Source organism: Phasianus colchicus, chromosome 5 (genome assembly GCF_987193195.1).
Source record: "Phasianus colchicus chromosome 5, bPhaCol1.hap1.1, whole genome shotgun sequence".
Lineage (NCBI taxonomy): Eukaryota > Metazoa > Chordata > Aves > Galliformes > Phasianidae > Phasianus > Phasianus colchicus.
The window spans coordinates 28,737,620-28,764,520 of record NC_143440.1 but is presented as its reverse complement, the minus strand read 5'-3'; the positions used below and the strand labels follow the sequence as shown (position 1 = coordinate 28,764,520).

Below are 26,901 nucleotides of genomic sequence, written 5' to 3'. Positions count from 1 at the left end.
AACTGCTGGGGTTTCCTTGAGCTTTTTCTTTTGGAAGACATCTGGCCAAATATACTGTAGCTAGAATTATTAGCCAAAATAGTGTATCTGTGAGGCTGAGCAAATACTTTGAGTTATGGAACTCAGTGTGTGATGGGATGTCAGCCTGCAATACCCAAATGCTTCTCAGATATACTCTATTTACCCACTGTCCCCATCTGCCATACCCCTTCCTCTCTTTCATTTCAACTTTATGCTCATTACAGTGTTACTCTGGTGGGGTTTTGTCTTCTCTACAGTTACACGTGCTGGCCTGTTTTTGTATTGAAAGTAGCCCTCTGAAGATCGTATTCTGTGCCTTTGGAGTGAAAGATGGTCAGTTTTATGGCAGTTGTTAGTTTCCCTGCACTAATGCATCTGGGAATAAACCCACAGAAAGCACAGAGCCCTACCAGCGTGCTGGAAAGGTCTGCCATGCCTGGCCTTGGGACCCCCTGCCACTGCAGGCCTTTTGGATCAACTTATCTGTTGTTTTCCAAATCTTTATGAAGATGAGCAGTCTCAGTCACAGCAATGCACACTAGTCCCAGCTTCACTACTCGAGAGGGTGAGTGCAGACCCTAGGCAGTGAGGCCCTTAGCTGCAAGTAGGCTGAGGGCAAAGGGCGATGATGGAACGGGGCTGTGTGCGGCCGAGCAGCACCCTCTAGGGGAACAGCTGCCCGAGGATGCAGCAGTTCATAAGTAGACTGTGCTTTTATTGCCAGGCCCCTCGGTGAGTCCCAATTAGCTCTGGAAGAATCTGCCTCTTGGCTACGGAGCCCTGCTTTTTATGTGCAGGCACAGGAATAAGCTAACAGCGGTCTCTCTGATCTTGCCAGGGCAGATGGCTGAGACGAGGCTGGCATTCAGGGACCTTGAAATCACTCACTCACTGTGTTTATGCAGTTCCTCTTATTAACAGTTTTTAAAGCTAAAATATTTTGCTCTGTGATCCATTTCAAATGCAGCTGCTGCCCTTCTCTCCCTCTCTTTTCCTTGTCAGGGTGCAGCATCTGTCTTCCTGCAGTTTCCTTGCTCTCCCACCTTGTTGCTACATTTCTGCTCATCTTCCTTCCACACAGCAAAATGTTCTTTAGGTGTGAGTTCCTGTATTACTGGTGCAAATTAAATCATGCCTTACTTTGCACCTTAAGCCAGCTGCACACACGCATCAAAGATTTCAGCCTGACCTGAACTGGGGGTGGCAACATTCTTCTGGCTGTGAGCAGGAGGTCCCGCTCCTAGCAAGGCCCTTGCCTGAAATCCCTACTTAGCAGCCAGCAGGGACTGAAACATACTTTTGGAAGTGCTCAGCTCCTATAGTCCCTGTGTTGTCAGTACCCAGCAGGTGGTGGGAACTGGTTTATTGCAGAGGCAAAAGTGCTTGCTGTTAGCTCCATCTGGTGTGGGGTGCATGTGCCTTTATCTTGTGACAGTCATTGCTGTGCAGTCTGTTCCTGCCCTTCTGCCAGATATGAGTGGGGATCTTTCATTTCATAGCAAAGACTGTTTTGGGAAACTTCGTGTCACTCCTTGCATCTTTCCTTTCCTATTCTTCCTTCCAGACTTTATTTTAACCTTGTAATAGTTGCTTTTTGCCCACGCCAAACCTCTAGTTCTCCTGATGTTTGGGTACTAGAACAGCAGGTGATTAGCATCAAGCTTGTAGGTCTGACTCTTGCACATGAGTCTTACAGAGGCAGGACTTGCTGTGTGCACATCCAGAAGGGAGGAGCTCCCTGGAGCCTGCCTGCTGGATGCTCCTTGGTCATGCCATGACATTTATTGTGTTTAACATGGTTCTTGGATTTTACAGGTAGCCTGAGCAGTTTCCCCAGTGGAAAAAGACAAGGCCTTAATCCTTTCAGTGAGTATCTTGTCAAAGTATTTGTTACTTTTTCTTTTGTCTGTGATACCCATGTGTCCCAAAATTTGTACTTCCTGCTCTTCTGTGTTCACAAATAGCAATACATAAATAACTAAAAGCCAGGGTTGTTCCTAAGAGGTGTGAACATTATAACATACTGGTCTACAGCATCAGCTCAAAGTCCAGTACCATGTCTTCAGCTGTGGCAACATGTAGCTAAGGAATTGGAATAGGATAGAGCAAGAATACTCTTCTTGCTTTATTCTTCCTCTTTCTGGCGAGCAACAATTTAAGTGATTGGTTGCATTTATGTTATATTACTTCATGTACATGTTCCCATGAATATTCTTCTGTGTCCCAGTTAATGTCTGCTCTCTTCCGTACTTTGTGGCAGTCAATTGCACCCTTTCATCAAGTGAACAACTTTTGTTCACTTTCCTTTCAGTCCTGCTGCCTCATGGCTTCATTGGGTGTGTCTCAGTTTGTCTTGTGAGAAACAGTGATGTATCCTGGTGTGTCCTCAGTTCTGAGCATATATTTGAGTTTTGTTTGCCACTAAAAGCTGAGAAGAGGTGTTGCAAAAATCACGTGCTGTGGCTTCAAGCTTTTTCCTAGTCACTCATAGTCTTTAGTGTAGGACAGGTCATCTAGACGCTGAGGTCAGTCTGCTGTTGTTATTCATTGAGCACTGAAAGAGCCTTTTGCAAAGCTGTGTAATGAGATTCAGTTATGCCCAGAGTAATTTTGCATTTAACAATATTTGCCCCCACTTCGTAGGGCATGTTGATTTACACTGGTTCTAGTGAGGCCTGTCTATTAACTTTCCTCCTTTTGAAATTCAGATCCATACTTCTGCCTTCTCTTTGCCATGTTTTCCCTGTAATTAATCCTCAGCGAGCGCTTGTTCTAATCCTGTAAATTCTTAGAGAACCTTTGATGAGGGACTTAAAAAATGCTTTCTGAAGAGAGGAGCATGGGAATGTGCACGTCCACCTGACTCACTGAGCAGCACATTTGTACCATCCCCTGGGACAGCCATAGCTCAGCAGGGCCCTGGGACACCCAGATTCATCAGCCTGTTAGATTTCAGAGGGTGTGATGCAGGCAGGTCTTGAAGGGAAACTGCTGTGTTTTGCTGTCACAGTGACTGGGAGAGATCTTGAATGTCTGTCTCCTGCTTGCCTGCGGAGGGATGGAAGCAGCTGGCTCTGGGGCTGCTGATGGCAGGGCAGCCGTGCAGCAGTGGGATTCTGCATCAGCCATCACAGGCAGAGGAGCAGAGGGAGAAACCAGCATTTTGCCCAGTCTGCCTGCTGATTTCCAAGAGGGGGTAGGGAGAGGGAAGTGGTGGTTTACGTTTAAAAATATATCAATCCCTAGGGCTGTGTGTGACTCAGTCAACACTTTTTCAGCAAGGCTGTCTCATTAGCCCCGTGTTGTTTTCAGCCTCACAGCTTACTTGAGATCTCAGCCTTATGGGGCCATGTTTGCAGCAGAAGCTGTATACTGTATCTTACTTCATTTGGAAGACATTTTGGTTTTAATTTGCCTTTTTTACTCACTTTCTCTGCTTCTGTTTTGTTCCTCTTTCTTTGCCCACCCCACTCATTTCAGTAGGCCGCTTGGTGTAGCAGCAACAGAAGACAGAAGGGAAGGCAGGAGCCAACCCAAAGGAAGGAAAGATACAGCAACAGATGGACACCTTGCTTCTTAAGAGCAAGCATGCAGCATCAGAAACATCCAACGTAGCAGAAGTGGCACCCAGAACGTTTGCACTTTCTAATAATTGGTTTGGGTTTGTTTTTAATTTCTTTTCAATGCCATTATCTAATACTTTGGAGAGCGGGGGGAAACAGCATCATGACTTTTTAAAATTGGAACAGCTACTGATGACTTAAAATTGAGTTCACTGGGACTCGAAGAAAGAGAATTTTATATACTGTATATAAGTATGTATGTAAATTGTACAGTTGTCTTGTACAGGGGTTGGAGTCACTGTTCTGTTCCTCCCTTTGCTTCTGAAGGCTGTTAGGGTTAGAGGGACACTTTGCATTTAATGGATTACAGTAATGCATTCTTTTCTGCCATCTGATCCATCATTCAGTTGCAAACTGATCTCTTCCTGTCCCCACGCACGAAGGAGTAAGCATATCAGCATGACCTGTGCACACAGTGCTCCACATACTAAATGCTTCTTGAGAACCCCCTCTTTGATTACTGTGCAGCTCTGTTCAAGTCACAGGCATCAGGACATCTGAGGGAGCAAGGATTTCTCCTCAGGAGTTGGGCACTGCAAAGCTACTCGGAGTAGGGATCGGAAAGGGTTGTATTAAGGAAATGTAGAAAGTTTCTGCACCTGTTGCAAAATGGTTAGAAATGAATTGCAAATGCATTGCTGTTCAGGCTCAGAAGACATGCTTAGCAAAGATGTGCCATGTCCTGAGAATCTAATGCTACTGGAAGGGCATGGAAACCGTAGACACTAGTAGAATCAGCGGAGTGATGTCACACATCTTCTTCTCTAACACAATGTTCATCTATATGATGCAAGCAATAAAAATACTGAGGAGCCATCTAAAAGCAGCATCAGACTGCCTGCTACTTTGCTGGAGAGCAAAGAACAAATTTGTCAGTGCAGAAGGACACGATCATGCTGCTGGTTCCCAAGAGTCTGCTTTTACTTATGCTTCAACTCTGCAGCTTGAGCCATGCTTGCTGGTAAAGGATTGCCTGCAATGACTGATCTTGTCTTTGGTGGCTCCTCTCCTGCACAGGGGACAGCCTGTCTAGCTTCGATTACCTACTTCACCTGATTCACTATCAGTATCAGTATCTCCTGTGCTTTTGTACTCTAGAGGCACATTTCAGAAACAGCAAAGGCTTGAAGAGCTTGGTGCTCCTGGCGGCCACAAGAGCTGTTTCAACCACCTGCAGTTTTTCCAAACTTGTTGCCTACTTAACTTCAGTCAAATGCAGTTGTAAAGTCAGCAGATCAGCTATCCTGGGTTTGGACAGAGTGTGATGGGACGCGCTGTGCTGTGATTTGCTTTGTGCATTTTCAACCTCCAGTGGCACTTGCCTTTCCTAGAGGAACTCTGAGCAACTTCCCATTTTAGACTTGGCAATACTTGTGCCACTCATTTCTGGATCCAGATCCAGTAGTAAGAAATGACTTTGTGCCATGCTGATATGAGATCACACCAACAATTGTTTGTAAAAGCGTTGTGTTACTGCAGAAGGTGAACTTGTCCCCTGAGGCTTTGCTGCTTTGCTATAAATGTTACAACATGGCCACTCTGTGGCATGTCACCTGATGATAGACACATCACAGCAGTACTGTCCTGATGCAGTAAGTTGGTGCCTTGTTGCCAAAATGGAAAATTAGAAAAAATAACAAGTGTTTTTGAAATAGTCATATAGTAGCAATAACAACTCTTCCCTGAGAAGTAAATTGGAGCTGATTGAAGCGTTTCATATGGTTGAAAACACCTCTGGTAGTCTCTGAAGTGTACATTACACCATTGTAATGTATAGAAAAGCTCTCTTCAGCAAGAGCAGATCCTGCAGCTCGATCCTTTATGGTTCCTCACATACAATGTATGTGTTTTTCTGGACTGCAAGCTCCCAACTTCTCAGTTGCATCTTCTCTTTTTAAAATGCCCAGCACTCATCTTTTGTGTGTTGGAATGATTTGGTTTAGTGTATAGTTAGAAATGTTCCTATCTTTTGTTATTCCTATCGTAGGAGCGAAGAATGAACCCAACTGTATAAAAAAAAAACACTTTTCCTTGTCTTTATATGCTAGCCTTAGAAAGTAAAAGCTCTGGCTGCTGGGTGTTTTCTTGTTTGTTTCTTTTTTCTCTCTCTTTTTTTTTAATTGCATAGTTACATCCAGCAAATCCAGACAGTTGGATTTCAACAGGAGCTCTGTCATCCAGCCACTGGGACAGGCAGTGTCCCACAGAACTGCAGGGGTGTGCAGAGCTGCTAGAAATCATTGCATCTTTTCATCTGGAAATGCTGGGAATGTCAGTAAACCAGCCAGCCAGCACTGCTGCCTGTCACATTAATATCCTTCTGCAGACCTTTTTCTCCTCTTTGCATTCTTCTGGTCTAAAAGGCCTGCGCTCACATGTAGTTTGCAATTAAAATTGAGTCAGTTGTTCAAGGAGATCAAACAAGGTTAGCTTTGGTATTGGTGGATATTCGTGTTGCTATATTAGTGCTGACTTAATGGATGGGTGGGGGTCCAAGCATTATGTTGTTTCCCTCCTTAGTTTCATGGGAGGAGTCCAACTCCCAGCATCACAACTTCGGATTTGCACAGGCCTCAGAGCAGCTTATGGCAGCATTTGTGCATTGACATGCATGACCCAACCACTATGACTGCATAAAGTCTGGACACAGGTTAGATTACTTGTTCAGGATTTGTGTGTTGGAAGCTCACACAAGGCTGTACTGGTCCTGATTCATATAATCCATCCGTTGAGTTGTCCAAACAGTCTGTACTCATCAGAACAGAGCAATGCTTCAGCTCCCCTCATTCCTTGTTGTTTTTCTTGCCAGTCACCTGGCTGCCAGGCCAAATGTCCTTATCTGGCAGTGACAAGCATGTTCTGCTTTGCCTTGCATCAGTAGCATCCTACTGAAGCTGGGGCAGAGGGTGTGTCACAGTTGTGCCTGGAAGCAGACCGTGGGTCTCTCTCCTCATCCTACAAGTCCTCCTGGGCCTCTCCAGTTCTACTTTAAATGACAGGTGAAAACATTCATGACAGAGGAGAACCAGGGCTCTCCAGAGCAAATCATCTGCTCTTCCTGCCTGAAGCAAAACCGTATCTTTTTTTGCTGATCCTCCAAGGACATCATGTCTTGGAGGGATTTGCATTATGGTGGGATTCACTCCTATGAAGGCACTGCTTTCCATGGCTTAAGTTTGTACTTATCCTTAAGTACTTAAGTTTGAACTTATCCTGCCCCAGCACATTTCTGCCTATGGCATTGTTTGTTAGACTGAAAGGCATCTGTTTGATTTTAGTTTTGTAATAAAATAGATAACTTTTGCTCTAATGTCTTCTGGTTGTTTCTTGTTGAATATTGATTTTCAGAGCTCATCTTCCTTTCACATTATGTTCTTTTAATTATAATGCCAAATGAGGAAAGGAGACTTTGCTTCTCCCAGAGTCAGGTCTCAGTCATTGATTGGATCTGAGGATGCTTCTTTCTTGTGTGTAAGCCTCCAGGATGAACTAAAACATGCACCAAGTGTGCTATCCTCTGGGGTTCAATGACAGACTCTGCCCAATCTGCTTCAAAAGACTCTGAAGATTCGGTGGCAGAGTAGAGGTGACCTCCGAAGGTAGCAGCTACAGCAGAATGTGATCTCAAAGCATGCTCTCCTACACCAGGGACAGAAGACAGCCATTGAGTCTCACATCTCCTGATCAGTTCTTATGTTGGAGACTTTGTGCATCGCTGAATGAGGAGGAACTGTTAAAGCTGTTGTCCTTAGATGCAAGTTAAATGATGAAAGTATTGCAAATTTTAAGAAGAAAAAGAGAGAAGAAGTGAAGCCAATGTGGATTTTCTGGACTAAACAGGCAACCTAAGCTGATTTTGTTGTATTGCCAAGGTGACAAGTTTGAGGGCTCAAGAAGAAGCAGTAGATGTCATCTCTGGAGTCCTACAAGACTTAAAGAATTAAAAATAGGAAAGGACTTTTTTTTCTTTTTTTTTTTTTAAGAGTAATTCTTTGGCCATTCTTCATGGCACTCTGAGGGGCCTTCATCCTTCCCTGGCCTTGCAGTGATTCTGTAAGCAAGTCAGAAGAACGACAGAGATTGTTTCTGCCTCTGCCTCCAGCAGAAGACTTTTCTTCCTCCCCTTCCCCCTTATCTATGACATAAGTAACAAAATCCCCATGCAGAAGGCCAACTTTCTGACTTCTAGCAGCCAGCCCTTACTAGCCATTTTGGGCAAAATAACTTGGCAGCTCTCCAAAGCTGCTGTTAAATCAGACAGCAGGATCTGCAGAAGTGGTGCTGCTTGACTTGGAGAACACCTGGGTTTTCAAAAACAGCACCTCAGAAACTAGGAGTACAACAAGCAAGTATTTTCTAAGGAGCGTTTGCTAGAAAGCCTGAGGCTGACTGGGCCACAAGTAATGGTGCTTTTTCCTATTCTCTATCTGTGGGCTGGCCCACTTAGCAATTTTAATGGCTGTTTTTGCTTTTTAGAAGTACCTTGCCTATGCACACCAGGAGGTGCCTAGCTTTCGTTCAGAAAACAACACCAGCTACGTGCTGCGATGCAAACCTACGTCCCCACCTCCTGTAAAAGCAAGAGTGAGTGTTTAATCCATGTTGCGTTGTTCTTTCACCTCACTGGGTCTGGGCTGGAGGCCTGTGGCTCTCAGCCCAGGTAGAAGGACTACAGCTTCACTTCATACTTAGCTGTGAGGATGCATGAATTGTTGATATGTGGATGAAGGACTTGGCAGTGTGTGTGACCTTCATCCTTGGTTTGCTGAAATGAGTTCTGTAGCATCTCAGTGTTGTGCTTTAGGCAATAAAAACTGCAGTGACTGAATGTCCATTGTCCCATTATAGAGTAGCACTCTGGCTTTGCATTGCATGCAGTGCCAATGCTATCGCATGATTTTGGCTGGGACTACTCAAAGTGATACCTTCTGACTTCTCTACACCAGAAAAGAACTGACACAATATTTGGCTGAAGAAATGCAGCTATTTCTGAAGTGACTTGGATGTTCTCACTGTGAGCTGGCAGTTGTAACAGATAAAGCTGCATGGAGGTGGCTAAAGTTGGATCTGGTCACCTGTAGTCCAATGTGAACGCAAATTATTGCATCTCTTGACCTGTTCTGATTTTTTTTTGAAGTGTTCAGGTGTTTGTTGCAGGCTTTTTCTGCTTGAAATGCAGTCGAATACCAGCCCTTTGTAAAATGGGTTAAAGTACTTCAACTTCAAAAAGACAGAATAGCAAATATCAATGAGTTCAGGAAACTGGTGGGGGCAAGATTTCTGAATAGCTGTCGAAAAGGATAAAAGAGATCTGAGAACTGATATAAGGGCTGGTGTCAAAGTCCTAATAAGAAACTATCTTGCTGTACAGGAAATTGAGGGAACATAGAGACCAATAAGGGCCTTCACCTGTGAAGAGCTTTAGCATCCTGAAGCTTGAAAAGAAAAAACACAGAACCTGAAACAAGAGCATTTACCTAAGGTTCTGAATACAGCAATGGCACAAGAAGGCTGGCATAAGATCAGAAAGGCTGAAGTCTAAAAATACCTTTAACTAGCACGTGATCTAAAAGAGGTGGAGGGAGAAGGTAAGTTCTGTTATAGCGTGGAAGCTGATGTGAAACAGTCACTTAAAGAAAGCAGAATTTTTAAAGCTTGTTTTATTCACTTTGTTTAAAAAAAAAAATAAATTCTTAGCAGAATTAATTTTATTAAGAAGAAAAGAGCATAACACCACAACAACCCCCAGCTGATGAGGAGAAAGAACAAGGTAAGTGATACTTGGATCACTGAGGAGAATAGCAGCAGGATCATGTGAAGCTCACTGTGGAAAATTCAGAGCACTGGCCCAAGTGCTTCTGACTCACGTGGGATGGGTTTTGGAGCACTGTAGAATACATGTGAGTTCCCAGAGGACTTAAGGATGGCAAGACAAGGTCATCTAACTAGAGATGAATTAAATCAGGGAGTTAACAGACCTGATATTTTAATGGTGTCTCTATGTGAAAACTTCTAAGAGTGAGGTGCAGAACAGTTATTCCCTAATCACCTAGATACATGTGTAAGTTTGTGGAAAATGGCTGGAATGGATTTGTTGATGTTTTGCTGAGGACAAATCGTATCAAACCAATTTAATTTCACTCTTTGACAGGATAACTGGCCTCATCGCTTTGGGGTCAGTAGGAGATGTGATATATCTTGACTTTGGTAAGGCTTCTGGCATTGTCCCAGAAGACGTTCTCATAAGCGAGCTGAGGAAATGCAACCTAGACCCACAATACATTGAGCTCAGTGTCAAAGTCAGAGAGCTTCCTGGGGAAGTCTTTTGAGTGTCTGTCCAGGGTCCAGGTCTATTCAGTATTTTCATCAGCAGCTTTAGGAATCTACTTCGCTATACGATGTCCTGGTGGCATCCAACTGCCTGGGGCAATGAGCACTTATAAAGGGTAGAACCAGAATACTTGATAAATTGGAGAAACCATCCAAGTTAACAGGGTGAGTTCCAGCATAGGAGTATGCAATGACCTGTCACGGGAATAATGAGGAGAATGTACAAACAAAATGTAATCCAGTAGCAAATAGTGCTTAGAAGCTGAAAGAGGAGAAAGGGGAGAACCTGAAGGGCTTTCTAACATACAGCATGCTCGTATGAGTGATGGTAATCAATGATTTTCCATGATACTGCTTAAAAAACAAGAAGGAAAAAGTCATCGGGGCAAAAGAAAACTATTTAGTTTTGCTGTTATTTTCTATGCAAAATGCTACTGAAGGAAAGGAGGTTATGATTTATAACCTTTCTTTTGCTACATTTTTGAAAGCTTACTGAACAACCATGGGAGTGGTCTCTACAGCATGCCCTATTGAGGTGTCCTTGAGAGAAGGCGGCCCCTTTTCAGCTTTAATGTTGAGTTTTTTCCCTACATCTTTTCTGTGCACCCAAATTTTATGCATGTTGTTTTCACAAAACACGGCCAGTGTTCCTGTAATGCAAGCCTGTTTCCTGAGACACCAGAGAGATCATCCCAAGAATTTATTTATAACTTCACAACTTAGACTCTTAAAGAATACAATCTTGCTTGAAGGGTTTAGTTCTTTAATTCACCTAAATCTCATACTAAATTTAACTTTCTAGGCCTGTGTTGTTTTTTTATTGCATTGTTTAAACTGGGCCAATCTCTGAGTGTACCCCCAGCAATGATGAATTGGGTAGGTCATGGTTTTTCCTTTAGCTGCAACTACCACTCAGCTCACCGTGCAAGTGGCATTAACAGTGGCACTGTGAGACATGGGTGCATCCTCAGTTATAGGTGATGAGCTCATCAGCATCATGTCATACCTGCAGGCTCCATGTCTAAGCTCAAGCCATCGTTTCTTGGAGGCACGTCTTGGTTTTCCTGAGGAAAACTAACCCAATCCAGCCACCACTTGAGGCAAAGCACTGCCTCCTGGGGGAAGGGAAGGCAGAGGGGTGTGTGTTTTGGGTAAAACTCCTCAGGGCGTTAATATCGGTGAGTCATTTACTCATGGTTTTAATTATCTAGATATTATATTGTAAATAGCTCACTTAAATACTGAGAGGATGTTCGTCCCCACCCCCCTGTGGAGGCAAGTCACAAATAATGCTATTAACAAGCAGGCTGCCTCTGGCACACGCACACACATTATGACAACAGTCATTCAAAACATTTTTTTCCATACAATATTCCAGAGGTTATTCTTGGTGACAGTGCTTTTCAGCTTGTGGCCAGGGCTGAGCAACTGCTGCTCCCTTTATGTGGGCTTGTTCTTACACCAAGGTCATGGCCATGACAATTCCCCAACTGAATAAACCAAGAAATATTGCTATGCCCACCCCCAAGGCAATACCAGGTGAATGATATGAGGATTACCTGCAGTTGTGCAACACCACGCATTCAAAAAATGACTGAGGAGGGTCTGTCCAGGGAGGTGGTAGAGTCAGTGTCCCTGGAGGTGTTCAAGAAATGTGTACATGTGGCACTGAGGGACATGGTTAGTGGCCATGGTAGAGATGGGTCAGTGGTTGGACCTGATGACTTTAGTGGTTTTTTAACCTTTATTATTCTATACTTTATCTCACCAATGCTGAGGTACTTCATCACCTTCCAAATGCCTTCCCAGAGCAAAGTGCTTTGCTGGGGAAGGCATGTGAGTTGGCGTCATCCTACAACAGCAACGGGCCAAGGCGACTGAAGCCCATGGTGGTGGCACATGCAAGTTGATGGTGGCTTCTCCTTGCAGATGGTGCTGTGGGATGAGGCATTGTTGCTGCTTCGAGATGGAAAGTGGAGGAGTCCTCTGGTACCAGGGAAAGTGGCTTATAAATGAGTCCAGCAGCCACAGCTGTGAGATCAGAGGAAACGTAAATCACAGAATATTTTTGTCTTTAATTTGTGCTTGTCCAGAAAAGTTCTGATGACACTAACACAGCAGTAACTATCAAAAAGGTAAGAAACTCTGAGCTAAGAGCTGCAAATGCTCTCCTCCCTGGTTTAAAAACTTTGCTCAACAGCTCTAATAGCCACTCAATTCTTAACTGTGTACTGCAGCTGATTCCCAATGCCTGCAGTCTCCTCTCATTCTGCCCAGCTTTCCCTGGGGTAGCATCCTTAGGTTCCGGACCTAATCCTTTGGGTGCTGGCCTGTCTCTGTGCAGTGGTGGCAGTAAGCCAGGCAGGCAGGGGGCTCCAGCACCCTGCACCCCAAACCCAGTCACTGAAGCCAAAGGCAATGGCTTTGCCTTTTTTTGCAGCAGCAAGAAAAACAGAGCAGCAAAAGTTCCCCTCTGCAAAGCATCAAAGCTAAAGCTGCTGTTGGATCCTCCCAGCAAAACCTGATGCTGGCAGGGAGTGAAGCAGCCAGGATGAGTGATGGTGTCCACACACCTGCCCAGATGCAAGCACACAAACCAAAAATTAAACATAAAAGCCTCAGCAAAAAAAAATCCCCAAGGCACCACATTTGCTTTTTTTTTTTTTTTTTAAGCTTGCATATTTTTTAATGAAGTAAAAAAGGAAAAATAAAATAAACACTCCACTGAAGTTGTCAGCTTGGCACAGGTCTCCGCAGTGCATCGAGGGCACCAAAGTCACCATGCAATTGGCAGTCACAGATGCTCGTCCCCCTGCACCCCCTCCCACAGAGTGAGCCTAAGAAAGCTGCAGATGAAAAGCACATGACCAATACACCACAAGCAACAGAATAACAGCACTGCATAACAGTGAGTTCCCCACGCCTGGGTTTTAGCCAGGAATGGGTGAACTGATATGGTTAAAATAAGAACTCAACAGACTTGACATGTCCAAATTAAAAACTGCAATGATAACATAATCCCCTTGCACCTTAAACACCCCTACACACACATCCAGAGATTATTTTTCGGGGCTTCTTTCATTTTTCTTCCCCCGTCACACATCTGTGCTCTGGGGTCCCAGCCTGGGTGGCAGCAGAGGTGGTGCCCAATGCCGGCAGGAGCTGCTCGGTGGATGGTGGCATGGCCAGAGATCAGAGAGACCAACACACTTGGCAGGATCCCCATCTTTCTTGTGCCCTCCCCCAAAAGCCACCCCAGAGGGAGGAGAAGAGGCAGTAGACTGTCTTCCCTTAGGCTTCCATGAAGGGCACTCCACCTGCAAAGCTCCTGCAAGATGGATCCTTCTTCTCTGCCTCATGCTTACACACATTTATACAGCGAGATATTCAATAAACCTTTCGTACGAAAATAAATATTTCATCTGATTTAAGGACCATTGTCACGCTCATCTCTTTACCTGCTGTAATGATACGCATGTTCCATCCATGACAGCCTAATTCCTGCTGCTTTCCCCTCACCTGCAGCCACCATCTCCCTGTCCCAGGGCAGCAGGAAGCACTCCAGTATGCTGACAGCCCCTCAGTCTGTGCTCTGCTGACTGCCTGGGTTTGGCTGATGCTAGCGAAGTCACGGATTTTCCTTACAGCACCTGTTTCTTGATAGAAGAAATTATCTTCCTCTTGGAAACACTTTTAAAAAAGCAAGGTTTTTAACAATGTCTTCCAGGTCTCTCAGTTAAGAAATGTGTTTATAGATAGAACTGTTTATATAGATATAGGTATAAGTTTTATTTAATTTTATTACCAACCCAACATTTCGATTGCAGCCGTTGATGTAATTCATGTAATTCATACTCTTGCTTTTGTTTTTTTTTTTTTTTTCCTGAAAAAGAAATGCACTTCAGATGAAAAGGGTGTGTCTGTCTGCCTGTCTGCTCTCCGGGGATGTGCTGGGGTTGGCACAGTACTGCAGGCAGGCAGCAGTTTGAAGCCTGGTCCTTTCCATGGAGCGTGAGGAGGGTGATGGGTGGGACAATGACCCCGTTCCTGTTCACCAACCCGCGTGTTTAAACCTACCCTCAACCTGGAAGGCCAACGCTGAGAGAGTTGTGGGAGGCACGCAGAGGCTTCCTGCTCATTTCGGTACACCAGAGCAGCGTTACTGGGATTCGCTCCCACATCCATTGAGGCCTACAGGACAGGGCTGTGCCACGCCACCATCTTGGGCAGCCTATGCAATCTCCCGGACTCTTCAGCCCCTCAGCAGGCTGTCACTGTGCCCCTGTTCATTTCGCTACCTCTCGCCCGTTAACATCATTTTCTCTTCCTGCAGTACCACAAGCTCAAAGTTAGTTACACAAAGAGAAATGCCATAGTCAAATATACATTATACATATTATATTAGAAGGTTGGTTGTTTTGGTTTTTTTTCCTCCTTTTTTTTTTTTCTTAGCCCAGGCAGGTGATTGAGATGCTACATGCTTCAGCCTTCATCACTGAACTGGTGTGCTGTGTGTGTGTGTGTACGTGTGTGTTTGTATTAAAAATATATCAGTCCTGTGATGCTCTTAAAAAAAGAAAGAAATGGATGGAGGCGGGGGAGGAAACTTGTGAGAGTGAAAAAGTTCTTTGACAGTGTCAGAGTCTGTTGTGGCTTCAAAAAGTACACCTTCGATTCCAGCACTGACGGCAGCTTGAAGCTTTAGATTTTAAACTTATAACATTTTTCTGTCTAAGTAGTACAAATAAAAAAATAAAAAATAAAAAAATCAAGCCATGTGCCCCCCCCCAAACTAAAAAGCAATAAGCGAAAGAAAAAAAATAATAAATTTCCTATCAGACTTCTGCAATTCCTAAAGAGTAAAAACAAGAAAGCATCTCCTTACAGTGGAGGGGTGCTCCGGAGAAGAGGAAACGAACCTGTGGGAGAGGTGGCCATGGGAGATGGCTGAGACTTCTTAGTCACATCGACTGGGGTCAGTGGCTGGGTTCACTTCATTTTGTCCATTTAAACGCTTGCCATTGTTGCTTTCTTTTCTTTTGCATCATTTTTTGGGGTGGTTTTCGTGGATTCCGTTTTTGTCCTGTGATGGATCTGCCCATCCTGGCACCCGTCAGGGTGGTGAGCTGACAGCGTCCATCCTGGTGAAACCACGCTTCCAGGGCCGGTGTCCGGTGAGGTAATGGAGGAGGGGGTCCCTCCCTCGGCGGCACTGTCTCTCCGCCGCCTAAAACCCCTTGATGTAGCAATAGGCCTCCAGGGTGGCAAAGAGGATGTACAGCAGCCACAGGCTGACAAAGAGCAACGTCGTGGCCAGTTTGCAACCCCGGGGACCGCCCAGCTCTCCCCCGAGGTGGGGCCGCCGGCGGTAGAGGAGAACACTAATGCAGATGAAGGCGAAGATGGTGAAGAGGGTGACAGAGAAGGCCAGGGTGCCGGCTGACACCTGGAACTCCTGCCCCTGTGACGCCCAGTAGATTGCCGCCACCGACCACGCCAGCCCAATGCCCAGGAAGACGTTGACGGCGTTGCTGCCTGTGACGTTGCTGATTGAGGCATCGGCGTACACGTCCTGGATGGCTGCAGCTTTGCTGGCAAATGTGTCTGCGGGGGAAGGAGGGATCGTCAGGGTCCAACAGGAGAAATGGGCAACCCTTCATGCTGGGGGATGAGGGAGGCTCAGGTATGCTACCAGACAGGCTGGGACATGGACCCCAATCTCCTCTGGACCCCCCATCCCCCTCCCCATAGCCTCCCCACCTGGTACGGAGGTGCCGAAGGCTACAAACACAACGGCGGTCACCGAGTCCTTGAGGCCGATGGTGCAGCCGAAGTGGGAGGCGAGGTCACCGATGACAGCTGTGAGCATGCCAATGATGAGGATGGAGACAACGAAGCAGGCCCAGCCATTGCAGTACTCGGTGGGGGGCACACAGGCAAACAGCACCTTCCAGAAGACGGTCAGGAAGTGCATCACGTAGTCAAAGCAGGATGGCAGGCGCTCTTCACCAGACTCATCCTCATCTTCATCACCTGCTGCAACCATGGAATAAGAGGTCCAGCTCATATGATTGAGCATCCTCATGGCCACCCACCTTCTGCTGCACTTCTCCAGCTCGGCCACTGGGTGCAAGACTGGGGGCTTCCTCCCTCCCCAAACTGCCTCCTCCCCACACAAAGCAGCATGGAGGTGTACCACATCAGTGCCAGCCACCACCACGGGAACCAGCTGATGGGACTTAGCAGCTGCCGGAGCCCTCAATGGCAGTGGTGGTGCTCAGCAAGACAGAAGGACTCATATGACACCTCAGGAACACGCATCCACCCTGTGTGGCTGTGAGACAGTAAGCAATACTCTCAGGGGCTGTCCTCATCCCCAGCCACAAGCCATCATAAAGTACCTAGTTACCCTGTGGAAGTCACTGCTGAGAGACACCATGAAATCACACAGCAGAAAGTTATAGAAATGAGTGCCACTGAGGGAAACTAGAGGGCTCTCTTGGTCCACCTGCTCCAAATCATGGGCTGATGGACACTTCCCAGCAAGAAGTGTCACACCTGTGTGAAGGTATAAGTAGCAGCAGCTGTGTGACCTCATGGAGGGGGGAGATTAACTCAGAGATTGGAAGTGCTGTTGGTCTGGGTGTGAATACAAGATGATGAAAATAAACTGGAGAAAGTAGGTAGGGAGCACAGGGCAGATAGCAAGGAAAAGAGAGAGACAGAAGAAGAAAGGAACCGGCCTGGGAGAAAACATTGCTTCAAGGTTGGAGGTACTGTTTCCAGTGAGGTTATTTCTGTTAGTTGCTAGAAAGAAGAAAAATGAATATCCTGCATCTCTTTTCACTTCAGAAAAAGCACTTCTGGCCACTGGTGAGAGACCACCAGAGACAGATACACTCAATAACTGAACAGGTCTGAGCAGGCAGAATCTGCCTCATAAGCCCAGACACATCTCATCCCTGGCTGCACATGTGCAGGGGATGCTGATATGGGGTTACTGATCTCCCCCTCACCTGCGCTGACGGTGATGGCCTCCAAAAACTGGTCCCTCCAGGAATGTGTCCCTACAACCAAAGCTAGGTTTGTCTTCTTAATGAGCTTGTCCACAGTGCTCTGTTGTGGAAAGAAAGATGCACAGCAATTAGACCTTTTGCTAGCAGGCAAAGCTGACCTCCCCTTCTGCCCCTTGGCAAACTGTGGAGGTGCCACAAAAATGCTCCTATCAGGAGCTCCATGCTGAATCCACTGATAACTCCCAACCCAGTACAGCATGAGCTGTACTTCAGCAGAGTCTGCTTTTTTGGTACTCCTTTCTCCAAACAAAGCTCAGCTTCTTTCTGTCAATCCTGCCTTGCACGAACAGTTTGCTCCTGGCATCTGCATTTCTGGCATGGTAGCATGTGCTTCTAGCAGGACTCCCCTGTCTTCCTCTCTTCACCTCTACCTACCAGCAGCTACGTCTCCTGGCATTTATTCAGGCTTTCCCTACCCCCTATTGTATCATACACTCTTCTTCCTCTTCTGGCAGCCCTCTACCTGTACACACAGCCACACCCTGCCTCCTCAACCCTGCTTTCCATGGCAGCTCTTCACTGCCATACAGCTTCCCCCTCCTGCAGGACCCCTAGGACAACCACTGACCTTGAACTCATATGACTCCTCAATGATGACTTCTAGTTTGGGGTGTTCGCCAAGTATTGGTTTGCCCATCTCTGCAATCCTCTTGGCTTCTTCTTCTTCAACTGTCAGCTTCCTCTCAGCCACTTCTGCAAAAGCAAGACCAACACTGAGCTGCAGGCAGCAGCTGCCTCACAGCTCCCTGCAGTAACACAGAGACCTGGGGCAGGGGTGGGGTACTGGGCCATGGGAATAAAGAACCAAGATTTCTGCCTATCGGTTAGTCACTGAGAGCATATAAAGCACGGTTGTCTTTGCCTTTAAAAAGAAAAAAAATTCTTCAGCCTGCATTGGTGCTCTTGGATGATAAATGCTGAGTTGTGGGAGCTCAGCAGAACCTGGGGAGGTACCACAAAGGAACAGCATCCCATTCTGGCCAAGTAGTGGGTCAGGTATTATTACCAAGGCTTCCTGTTGAGTTTACAGACACCCCAGGTAATGCCTCAGATGTGACTAATCCCATGTGGACTCCAGCAGATCTCTTAACTCCTCACCAAAATCGCACAGAAGTGATAAACTCCCAGTGGAGTCCAATTGTAAACTCTGCCTTCTCTTCATCAGCCCTGCTAGACTGACTGCAGAGACTTGTGAGACTGCAGGGTTTATAAGACGTATGAGAACTCCTACGTCAAGTGGTATTCCTATAGCCCATCACAGAAGCACGAACAACTACATCCATCACTTGAAATCAATGAAGTACATCAAAGCCATCACTGCCTAACTCCAACACGTGTCCTGTGGATTTGGGAATCCCCAGAAGTTTACATGTGCTGACAGAGACAGAAGAGCAGAGCAGCTGGAGCAACACAGGGTGGTGGAGGAGGGATGGAGGACGATGGCAGGCAATAGCCAAGTGGCTCCAGAGGGGATACCTTGAATAACCTTATGTTGTACACTACATTTGGAGGCAAGATTCAAGCTACTTATATATATTCACACAAGCAAGGAGTTTGTGAAACCTTAATCTCTTTCTCCTAGACAGAAACCTAGAAAATCCAGTCTCTGCCTCTATCCAGAAGTGTATGAGGATGACAAGCTGTACCTAACATCGAAGATTCGGGTGCTTACACATCAGTTGCTGTTCCACGTGTGTGGCTCACCCCCCCGCAATTAAAAGCTCAGAGGAGGCAGCTCATGGCAGATGGTGCTGGTGTGTGCCCACAGCAGGGAGCTGAGGATGAAGCAGAACAGTTAGCCATCCCAGCAGGGCTGCACAGCCCAGACTCGCTGGCAGTCTGGCTCACTACGACTTCCCTGGAAAGTAATACAGAACATCCATGGGCTGCAGCTGGCAGCACCAGGCTCTTGCCCACCAGTTACTGTCATGCAGCAGAGAAAGAAAGCAAGTATCTGGAGTCAGCTGCCCGGAAAGCTGGGAATCTTAGACTAAATTTTCCCAGCTTAACAACCACAGGAGAAATGCTAAAAAAACAAACAAAAAAAAACCCCAAAAAACAAACACAAACATCTCAATCCCTGCTTTAACTGATTTGACAAAAGCTTTTGACATGGCAAGACAACAGAGCCTCATGCAAATCTTAGCCATCTTCAGACAGATCCCTAAGTGCACGCACTACAGAACATGCCCTTCTCCCTGCGGGAAGTAGCATCCAACACAGACTTATCTCAGCCTCTGCCTCCTTGCTCGTGCTGTTTGATGTGCCTGTGCCAGGCAGGACAGTGCAAGAGCTGCAGCAGCACTCTAAGGAGTGGGCCAATCCAGGGCTACATAGAGCACTGTGCCCAGGACCTCTGGCAGGACCTCTGGCTGCTGGCAGGTGGCTGTGGAATGTGCAGTACTGCGAAGTGTCAGCAGAAGTGGCACCTTGATGACCGAGGCCTTGCCAGGTGATGGCCAAAGATGGAGAGCTGCAGCCTGCAGACAGCATGTCCCAACCCCTGAGTAAGGGAGGTCCAGCTGCCCCCACACAGCTCCTCCAGAGTGAGTACAGTGAACTGGGGCACCGAGAAGAAACATGGTCACCCAAGAAGCCATGTCAAGGGTGTCCACTGCAGGCAGGTGGTTGAACACCACTCCCACGCTAAACCCCTCAGATATGAGCTGCAAGTAGGTGTCAACTCATAGGCAGCATGCCTGATAGGGTATCTCACAGAAACATTCACAGAGGAAGCTTACTTCAACTGCAAAAGGGAGGCGATTCCTGCACGACTCATGAATCACAGAATCGTCAAGGTTGGAAAAGACCTTCAAGATCATCCAGTCCAACTGTCTCCCTGTCATCAATATCTCCCACTAAACTACATCCCTCGGCACAACATCTAAACATTTCTCACATCTCCAGGGTCGGTGACTCACCACCTCCCTGGGCAGCCCATTCCAGTGCCTGACCACTCTTTTGGAGAAAAAATATTTCCTAACATCCAACTGAATCTCCCCTGGCATAACTTGAGGCCATTCCCTCTAGTTCTATCACTACACAAGAGAAGAGGCTGGCCCCCAGCTCACTACAGCCTCCCTTCAGGTCATTGTGGAGTGTGATAAGGTCTCCCCTGAGCCTCCTCTTCTCCAGACTGAACAATCCCAGCTCCTTCAGCCATTCCTCCTAAGGTCTATGCTCCAGACTCCTCACCAGCTTTGCTGCCCTTCTCTGGACATGCCCCAGGGCTGCAAAAAACAGAAATATATCCAGAATATTTCCAAATATGCAACAGGAAAGAGAACCTGTTACACAAAGTACAGAAACCTAACAAACCTCAAAGGTGAATTTGAAAACGTTAAACCTAAGTCTTTCATCCTAACTTAAGACACAACCTGAACTGAGCTTGCCGATTCTGTTTGTTCCCACTGGATGCTGAGTGGAGCCCCATGAGCAGAGGCCCAGCAGCTGAGCTGGATGAGAGAGACAGACTTTTTTAATTTGGAAGGTCAAACCTTACAAGGTGAATACTGCCAAACTGCAGCTTAATTATTAACTAGCCTGATTTCTGTTTGTATCAGCATCTGCACCTACTCTTCAATGCGGATTGCACCCTGGACTCCCAGCTGTCAACCCCAATTAAGCCTGATAAGGTCTGGATATGCCTGGCAAGAACAGGAGCTCACCAGAGCCTCCAGGACAGCTGTCACCTTCTCCCCAGGAAGAGGAAGGTGGGGACAGAGCAGTCCTCAAAACTCTGCTTGCACTGGGATATAGGTCTGCGACCACCAAGGGATAACAGCCCATCTGGGCTACAGGAGGTGTGCAGACTGCTCAGGCTACACAAGGTGAGTCTTACGCACCAGGTACTGCAGGAGGTACTGCTCCTCATGCCAGGTTGCTCGTGGGCTGTTACAGGCAAGGGAGACCTGCCAGTCTGCAAGAGCAAAGGCTGGGTGGCAGCTCCTTCTGTTTTTTTCCCCTAGGAAAGGGGAAAGCAGAGCAGCACTCCCACAGCATGCACTGCACCTGAATGCTCGCTTGCTCAAATCCCTTCAGACCGCTGGGAACAAGTGGGAATTGGACATTGTCTGGGTACATTGTAAATCAGTTAGATAAAATCCACTGCCAGCTTTGCGCTGAAACAAGCAATGGCAAGGCCCAGCAACACTGCTGGAGAGGTAGATGCCTATCACCTAGGAAATGCTGCAAGACTACCAAACAGCCACGGGCCAGTCTCCATTCTCTGTCACTTTCTGAATAAATTGGATTAAAACCAGCAATGCATTCATGAAAGACTGCTACGAAGGCCATTTCACACCCCTCAAGCTATCTCATATCCATCCATTTCTAGAGTGGGCACAGATCTGCATGAAGGTCACCCCTTCTGGGGACTGTGCTGCTAGGAAGAAATTAAAGCGACAATTAAAGTGGGATTTTTGTTGCAGCTCAATAAAATATAATCCCAGCTACACAAAATAAACACAGCGTGTGAATGAGCTCCTCTCTCCAGAGGACTGTCAATCTATCAGTCACAACTTGGGAAGGCTGCTGGCTAAGAGATGCACTGGCAGTGGAGGCTGGCATATTGATATGCCCTTTAAAGAAACACATGCACACACACATGCCTGTGCCACTGTCTAAAACGGGAGGAATCTGCTTACTTAGCTCTGAAAGCTATTTTTGAGGCGTGATGCATCCAATGTACATGCTCCAGTGTCCTTAATGCTAACTGGGAAACAGTGCATCCATGAGAGGAGTGCTAACGCTGCCAACGCACATTTTCTATAGTTGGACTTGATACTCCTTATGGAGACCCAGGGATCCAACTTGGGCTATTCTATGATTCTATGAGTTCCCTGCTGCTCTGCTCTCAGGCCCTTGCTGGTGGCCCTGCTCCCCAGCCTTCCCACCACAAAGCGGGCAGCAGCCACGTAGCTCACATGCAGAAAGAGGGCTCATGAATTTCAATGCACAAAGAAACATTTTTAGAACTATTATTTCTTTGATCTGGATGAATATGTGGAAGTGAGGGTAGATAAGTAGCTAATGTTTGGTAATTCCTCATACCATTAAGAATCCAAACATCCTAAGCCCAAGAAAAGCTCGGAAGTCTGCCTTGGAGTTTGGTGAACGCAAATAGCACAGCAGAACCTGAGCCAAAGGCTCTCCCAGCCCAGCAGTGCTGCCTCGTGTAAAACGCACAGCCCTGTATTCCCAGGAATATGTCTGCAGGGGTTGGCACACTCAGCCTCTCCAATGCTCTCCAACTAAAGGCCACTTGGCCACAAAACGTGTTTGCACTTGGGCTCATCTCCCCACCTGTGTTACATGCAGGCTCTGGGAAATTCTGCAAAAAGATGGCAAGCAGGGGCTGTGCCATGCAAGGCAAGGGGAGCATGGGAGATGGTCTGTGAGGGAGAGGACTAGAAGACTCCCCCAGAACATTCAACAAAGCTGTTTTTACAAAGATTCCTGCACTTCTGTGTAACCTAAATCTAACATGACATGCACTAAATGAGAACATCACTTCTCTCCTTACTTATTAGCCATGATGGCTGCTGAGTGACATTCCAGCAACATACTCCAGGAGCGGGGCTGAGCGCTGCCAGACCAGAACCCGGCCAAGTACTCACTGTGTGCCCCAGGGGCACGGGGCATCCCCATCGCCTGACAGGGGACAGCAGGGGGCTGCACCCCACAAACCTCACCGTCACGTACAGCTCTCTCTATTAGTTGGAGAACAGCTTCTCGGAGCTGGTGACCACACTATCCACTAACAGCTGCCAAAAGCAATCAAGCTGGATTGCAACAGAGGGAGAAAGTTATATTATTTTAACACAGATTATTTGGTTCCCGAGTTTCTGATCAAATTAGGCAGCTACTGAATTAAAGCAATGAAATTACAGGGAAGGAGGCTGTGCTCAACTTATTCCTAGTCGTCCTGGAGTTGAAAGAGTAACAAAGGAAGCCATCCAAACTACTCAGAGGAGTTTTCCATAAACACCCTAAGCTCATACTCAGGGAGCTGGGGATTTCTGCCTGCCACTAGCAATTTCCTAATTAGCCCCACCTCCTGTAGGCTCAGGCCACCCCTGCACAGCACATTTGGCATCCTCCTAAAAACTGCAGAGACAGAAGCTTTCATGGCAGAGATACTGTCAGTTTGCAGCACAGCTCGGGTGTTAGGAATAAATGCAATCAGCGCTATGACTTCAGCTGCAACAAAACCTACTAAAACCCATGGTCTGTGGTGAACCAAAGGAGCACAGAGCTCTTCTTGGGGGTTCTGAAGCCTGCAAACAGCCCCCACCATTACTGCAGCCACTGCAAGACTCACAGCTTTTACATATGAGGCTGTCGGTTTTCAACTTGTCATGCCAAACTGCCAGCTTTTCCCTGCACCCTGCTCACCTGGCCTTGAGCTTTTGATAAATGTTTCTTTAGTGCAAATTGAACTGTAATCATACCTGGGATTGAAGGAATGAGAAAAATACAGGAGGCATAAATCACCACTATGGTGTGATCAAGATAGACCAGCATAATGGGGATTTCAGGCAATGAAATTGCTAATAAAGGTAAATGCTGCTACGGGGAGGTGAGGAGCAAGAGCCCATCACATCCCAGCAGTGCTGCTGGCGCTGAGTGGCCCCCAGCAGGGCAGTGGGGACCTCCCATGTGCCTGCCCTGGCCAAGGGGTTCTGTGATTGCAGGAAAACCCAGATGCATGAGGAGGAGCAAAGCTCCAGAGCTGCCTGAGGAAGGAGAAGAGTTGGGGTCAAAGCTGCAGGCCCTGGTTGGACCATTTGCTGAAACTGCAGGGAAATTTCTGGAATGGGGAAGAAGGCTATCAGGCATCAGTCACTGTTATGGTCTTAATGCACAGCTCTGACCCAGCCCTTGCTGGACGGGAGCACCTGGAGCTGGGGTGGTACCTCGCTCCTGCATGCAGCAAATGCAGACAGAAAGGGCTGACTAAAGAGGACAAAAACAGGCAGAGCAGGATGAGGAAAGGAGAAAAAGCAGTCTTACCTTGGGCGAGCAGCAGAGCTGTGGGGAGAGAATAACAACAAGAGACAGACAGAGAGAAAGAAGAAAACAGGGAGAAAGTTAATGTCGCACTGGGAAAAGCAGGAGAAGCTGTTTAGCAGAAGACAACGTTCAGTGAGCAATGGCCATGGCCCAATGCGATGTGTGAGCTGCTCAGGGCTACATGCCAGGCAGAGGCTAGGGACATGACAGCAACATGGAGGTGATGCTGGTGAGCACCGCATCAGGGCTCCCAAAAATCACCCCCCAAGCAAAGGCAGAGGAATGGGATGCAGGTGGGGAAGGGAAGGGAAAGGAGCAGGGGACAGCCACGCTTGCCATCAGGGCCTGGCATGACCCAAGCTGCAGCTCAGCAAGAGCCTCGCCAGGGGAGGTCTGGATACAATGGGGGTCCCCCTAGAAAGCCATAGTCTACACCCAGCTTTCAGAGTAACCACAGTGAAGCCTGTAAGAAAGATCACACAGCAAAATATACCAAATCCTCTCCAAAAGAAGTGAGCACTGTGGCTTAGCTATGACTTTTGCTTGTCCTTCAAGCAGCAAGCTGTCTCCAGAGACTCAGTTGCATGCTATGACGGTACTGTAATTACTAACACTTATTATCACGCACTTTGAGTCTCAGAAGCTTAAAACTCTGTACAAAGACTGAGTCAGTATTAACATCCCCATTTGACAGATGGTGAAACCAGCAAAGAGAGGCTAAAGGGAACATTTTGCGAACTCAGAAATGGGCAGGAGTCCAAAAGTGCTAATTTACCCAGGCTTGCCAGCTCAGGCCTCAGAGAAGCAGGCACCTTTGCACAGAGGTACCTAATTTTATCTATGCTGGTTTGAAAGTGATTTCCTAAGCAATTTGTCTAAGGTTGCAGAGCTGGGGAGCATTGTTGTGTCCTGGCTCACCTGCGTGCCAGAAACCCTGCCCCAAAGGCTGCAAAGAGGCATCGACTGTACAACACCAGCCCCACTGCTCAGCACCATCAGTGGCTCTGGTCATCACCTCTAAGACCTTGTAGCTCTGTTCTAGCTCCATACTATGGCCTCCTTCCTCTTCCACGGTCTACTGGTCCTCCAATAGAGGAAATTTAATTTTCCTTTTGCAATTACAAGTATTAATACAATGGGTCGGCTCAGTGTTCAAATTTAATATTCAAATTACTGGGCCCCTGAGCTACCATGCTTATTAAAAAATAAATAAATAAAAATCATTGGTTCCTCATGTTTTTTTAAAAGTGTTATCCTACTGCTCTGGGATTTGAGTTTATTTTTTTCCCATTTGCTTTTGAGCCTGCAAGAGAAGTATTTTTCTCCCTTTCACTTATGATATGATACATGAATATTTGAAGAAGCCTATAAAGCTATGAATGAAACATTAAGAATACAGCAAGCAGAAAGCCAAGGGATTATTTTATCTGTATATTTCTGAGTGAATGCTGTGCATGCAAGCAAGAAAATGATTTCACAGACTAAAGCTTCCTTCCTGCACATGCATCTGCTAATGTGCCCTCAGTCCTGACCTGTACAGCTTTACTGACAGTCTGTCCAGGGATGCTGTACCTATACCAGCTTCCTGCAACCCCTGTGCTGCTCCTGCAGGCCTCTCCCTGCACCTCTTCTCCTCCATCCCTGTTCTTCTGTCCCGCCCAAACCCAAGCCAGATCACCTCAGCACTGCTGTCAGCATGTCAGGTAGCCTCAGAGGCCTGCCAAGCATCTCCTTACAGGCAGCTGCTAAAATTAGCTCAGCAGCCAAATCCAGATGAGTAGTCTTGAGAATCCCTTGCCTAAATCTTACACAGCAGGTGTGCAGACAAATACCTGTGTCTGCAGACAAGGCCACAGGCACTAATACTGCCTTCCCCTGGACTCTCAGGAGACTCAAAGCCTTGAGTTCCATAGGGAAAGAGTATAGCGGCACATACTAAAAGGAACAAGCACAGGGAGTGGTGCACAGATAAAACCACACAAGCTCAGATGTTTTCTGAACAACAAAATACCTTCTTCTGCTCTTTCTACGTCACAGAAAGGGTTCACCACATTGCATGCTTTATTCTGGCCTTATTGCTCATTTACATAAATCTTCTCTAATCAATGTACCTAACAATTCCAAAAAGCTGCTACATAGCTAAAAGAATCCACATAGGCGGTTAAATGCATGTTGCTTACAGAGCAAATGGAAATGAGGTAGGCTGAGGATTTGGAGGGGAGCCCCACGTACAGCACAGGCACCAAGAGGAAAGGTGAGTACAAACCATCATAGAATCATTTGACTTAGAAGGGACCCTTAAAGGCTGTCTAGTCCAACTCCCCTGCAATGAACAGGGACACCCGCAGCTAGGTCAGGGTACTCAGAGCCCCATCCAGCCTGACCTTGAGCATCTCCAGGGATGGGGCATCCACCCTGGGCAATCTGTGCCTGTGCCTTACCACCCTTGTTGTAAACAGCTCTACAAACTTGCTAAGGATGCACTCAGTTCCACTGTTGATGTCACTGAGAAAGATAAAGAGTATGGCCTAGACCCTAGGGGCACACAAAGGAAACGCCACGCCACAAGCGATCTGCCCACAAGCCCAAAGCAGGACTCACTGCACTGCCCATGGGCTCTGGCTCTAGCTTGCACTGAAGTGAGCGAACTGCTTTCCTAAAGGACTGTGAAGAGCTATGAACGCGTATTTTTCATTAGATAAACAAGGCAGAGATTTTGAAGCTTTAGCCTTAATCCTGTTATTATTGAAGTTAATGGCAAAAACTCCAAGAAACAGACCATGATCCATTCTGTCCATCAAGAGAATCAGCAGCATTCAGCTTAATCACAGAACTGC

The 26,901-nt window shown here is 46.7% G+C and overlaps 2 protein-coding genes across 12 annotated transcripts in view; one reads left to right on the top strand and one right to left on the bottom strand.

Moving 5' to 3' along the window:
• SMOC1 (SPARC related modular calcium binding 1) overlaps window positions 1-8,611 on the top strand; it is a 125,964-nt gene extending 117,353 nt beyond the window's left edge. For 2 of the 5 annotated variants that reach the window (XM_090141128.1, XM_090141130.1), the window contains exons 12-13: window positions 1,837-1,887; window positions 3,502-8,606. In XM_090141128.1, coding sequence (XP_089997254.1) covers window positions 1,837-1,887; window positions 3,502-3,518 — 68 coding nt within the window. In that variant the 3' untranslated portion in view covers window positions 3,519-8,606. Of the gene's footprint in view, window positions 1-1,836; window positions 1,888-3,501 lie in introns of all 5 variants that reach the window. The other 3 variants (XM_090141127.1, XM_090141126.1, XM_090141129.1) reach the window with 3 other exon arrangements.
• A 5,224-nt stretch (window positions 8,612-13,835) lies between these two features.
• SLC8A3 (solute carrier family 8 member A3) overlaps window positions 13,836-26,901 on the bottom strand; it is a 100,314-nt gene continuing 87,248 nt past the window's right edge. For 3 of the 7 annotated variants that reach the window (XM_090141113.1, XM_090141114.1, XM_090141119.1), the window contains exons 5-9: window positions 24,065-24,082; window positions 17,619-17,743; window positions 16,991-17,090; window positions 15,735-16,010; window positions 13,836-15,578 (exon numbers count right to left, since the gene is read on the bottom strand). In XM_090141113.1, coding sequence (XP_089997239.1) covers window positions 15,202-15,578; window positions 15,735-16,010; window positions 16,991-17,090; window positions 17,619-17,743; window positions 24,065-24,082 — 896 coding nt within the window. In that variant the 3' untranslated portion in view covers window positions 13,836-15,201. The remainder of the gene's footprint in view (window positions 15,579-15,734; window positions 16,011-16,990; window positions 17,091-17,618; window positions 17,744-24,064; window positions 24,083-26,901) is intronic. The other 4 variants (XM_090141115.1, XM_090141116.1, XM_090141117.1 and 1 more) reach the window with 3 other exon arrangements.